Source organism: Pagrus pagrus (assembly GCF_965226575.1).
Source record: "Pagrus pagrus genome assembly, chromosome: 17".
NCBI lineage: Eukaryota > Metazoa > Chordata > Actinopteri > Spariformes > Sparidae > Pagrus > Pagrus pagrus.
The window spans coordinates 16,517,728-16,520,321 of NC_140201.1; the positions used below are offsets into that span (position 1 = coordinate 16,517,728).

General features: G+C 43.1%; 1 protein-coding gene across 1 annotated transcript; it reads right to left on the reverse strand.

Moving 5' to 3' along the window:
* Positions 1 to 241: 241 nt before the first annotated feature.
* tfpi2 (tissue factor pathway inhibitor 2) lies at positions 242 to 2,304 on the reverse strand. The gene is made up of 5 exons (XM_084379282.1): positions 2,173 to 2,304; positions 1,895 to 2,065; positions 1,489 to 1,668; positions 1,145 to 1,318; positions 242 to 795 (listed from the first exon to the last, which is right to left on the reverse strand). Exons 1-5 carry the CDS (start codon positions 2,297 to 2,299, stop codon positions 695 to 697), a joined length of 753 nt encoding a protein of 250 aa, XP_084235408.1. The 5' UTR covers positions 2,300 to 2,304; the 3' UTR covers positions 242 to 694.
* Between the last annotated feature and the right edge of the window lie 290 nt (positions 2,305 to 2,594).

Consider the following 2,594-nt stretch of genomic DNA (forward strand, 5'->3'; position numbering starts at 1 on the left):
TGCCTCGCAAAGCATTGCTAGATAAGGAGGAAAGACAGCAGCATTAGTAAGGAACAGAAGAGGCCTAGAGATAAAGTGAAAGTGCCTGAAAGAAAGTGAAGAAGCGAGCCGAGCCTGTTTTTTTTTTTTGTTTGTTTGTTTGTTTCGTTTTGGCTGCAGTGTTGTTGTGCTTCGTGAAAATGATTAATTTTCAAGGCTACGTGCATGCGCTGCAGTGGTTGAAGAAGTTGCAATCAACTCATTTTGAGTGAGTAAATGTCACTTTACTGACAACAGCAGCATAAAAAAAGACACAATACTTTATAAAATTCTGTATATTTTATCAAAATTGTGCTTATAAAACAGATAAGCATGTCAAAACCTTCACTATTATAAAAATAATAATATTAATAATGTATTATTATAGAAACAAACATTACATACATACAGTATCAGAATACACAATCAGGAACATTAGTGCAGTAGTAACAAACTTCATCAACAGCATACAGTGAAATCACATTTGGTATTGCTCATAAGGCATCACATACAAATACAGTGAAAATGTGTGTATGTGCCTCTAAAACTCTTCCAGTCTCCACAAAGAAGACCTGGTCAACAACATTTTGGCACTGAACACAGTCGGTTTATTACATGTTAGTTTCCGTTAAGGAGCTTGTCCGAGAGAGAGTCCCTGAGAAGACGCGGCCGACGTCTACGCCTGCAAGAAAGTGATGTGATTGTTTCGGTTGTTCCGATTGTTTCGATTCCTTCTCATGCGGCGGACTTTTCCTTGAATTGCGTGGTTTTTCCCTCCTGGAACAAAAAAAATATTGTAAATGTTAAAATTCTGAGTTTAAATTTCTTCTCCAAGTGTCAGATTTTCATTGTTTTCCTCTCAGTCATAACATAATGATTGGCTACAGTACGTTTGGAGGACACCAATCCCCTGAGTGTATTGCAGGTCATGGGCTCTACAGATTCCAAGAATTTTTTTAAGCCTGACAATCAAATCAACTGAGCTTTACTTGGCGCTCCCCCAATTCGCCTCTCAAACCAACAAGTTCTAACCGGCAACCCAATACAAGCAGTCATTAAATTAAAGAGTCTGCAAACTATCTTCTACAGTTACAGGCTTCGTTGTGCTCATTCCCCACTCACACACCTTTAACACACACGTCCGTGCAGCTCTGCCTCGAGACGAAGTTGTTGCTGCTCCCCCCGCAGCCCGAGTAGACAAACTCCTCACACATCTTGGTGGCTGTGTTGTAGTAATACCGAGGAATGGAGGCAGAGCACTTGCCTTTATCCAGAGGATCCAGGCAGAGCACAGGGACCGCTGTGGAAGAAGACACAGAAAAACAATAAGCATCATTTCTCCTTTCGTTCTTTCACACACGCGTCAAGTTTCAGTGTTTTGCAACACCATTGCCACACTGTAGTCTACAGACGCAGAGATGCCAGTTGCCTCAGGATTACTCAGTGGCAGCACGTCACATTTGTACTCACATTTCTTTGGACTGCAGTACTCCATGCAAGAGGTGAGGTCAAGAAAGCGGTTTGAATTGCCCGCGCAGCCCCCGTAATAAAAGGGCTCACACTGCATGGTGGTCATGTTGAAGAAGTGGCGGTGAAAGAGGCCCCGGCAGGGTCCCTCATCTTTGTTGAACCTGCAGATTTGGGGAATCTCTGTGGAGGAGGGTGACAGCAGTGGAGATGGGGTTAGATCAATGTGGTTTTAGTGCATAAAGAACAAAATCTCAACAGTTAAATACAGCCTACATTTATAACTTCCATAGTTTCCAGGGGACATTATCAAATACAACAAACAAAGAGTGAAAAAAAACACACCCAGTGCACTTTCAGTAACTTTCAGAGGTCACCATCATCTCCTCCACATTGAATGAGGACTTACTTGGGATCCTGAAACACGTTTTCTGGCACTCCTGATAACTCTTGAAGTTATTGGCGTTTCCTTGGCACCCTCCATAGTAGAAAATCTCGCACTTCTGGGTGATGGTGTTGTAGAAATAGCGCTCAATTTCTCCTCTGCAAGGTCCCTCGTCCACTTGAAGGAGACACACGGCTGAAAGCAGCAGAGAACATTGTTACTGAGACACGAAACCACCGCAGAACAACAAAAAAAACTGTCTTATGAAGCGTGTAACACTGCTGCGACGTATAATCACCAACCTGTCTTAACTGTAGGCGACAGCGCCAAGACGCTGTAAAACGAGGAAAAAAGTGCAAAGAGCGTCAATGTGCAAAACTCCATCGTGAAACTTTTTTGCTCCAAAGTCTTTTCCGCTTTGCCGACCATCCCAGCCACATCCAGCTTTATAGCCGAGCGAAGTGTTCCCATGGGGAAATACAGGGGCGGGATGTAGTGACTCATTTTCATATTAGTGTGAAACTCGATCAGAGTTCTGATGGATTCATTGATGACATCAGAGCGTCGCTTTTACGTTGCAAAAATGTGCGTAAAGGAGTGTTAATGTAGTGACTAAGGGTTATTCAACCCACTGTAATAACAGGAGAGAGAGTTGAACTGCCTCTGCTTCAGGAGAGCCAATCAAGTGGCTTCACTGGGCACTGAGGATGATGATGATGATGAT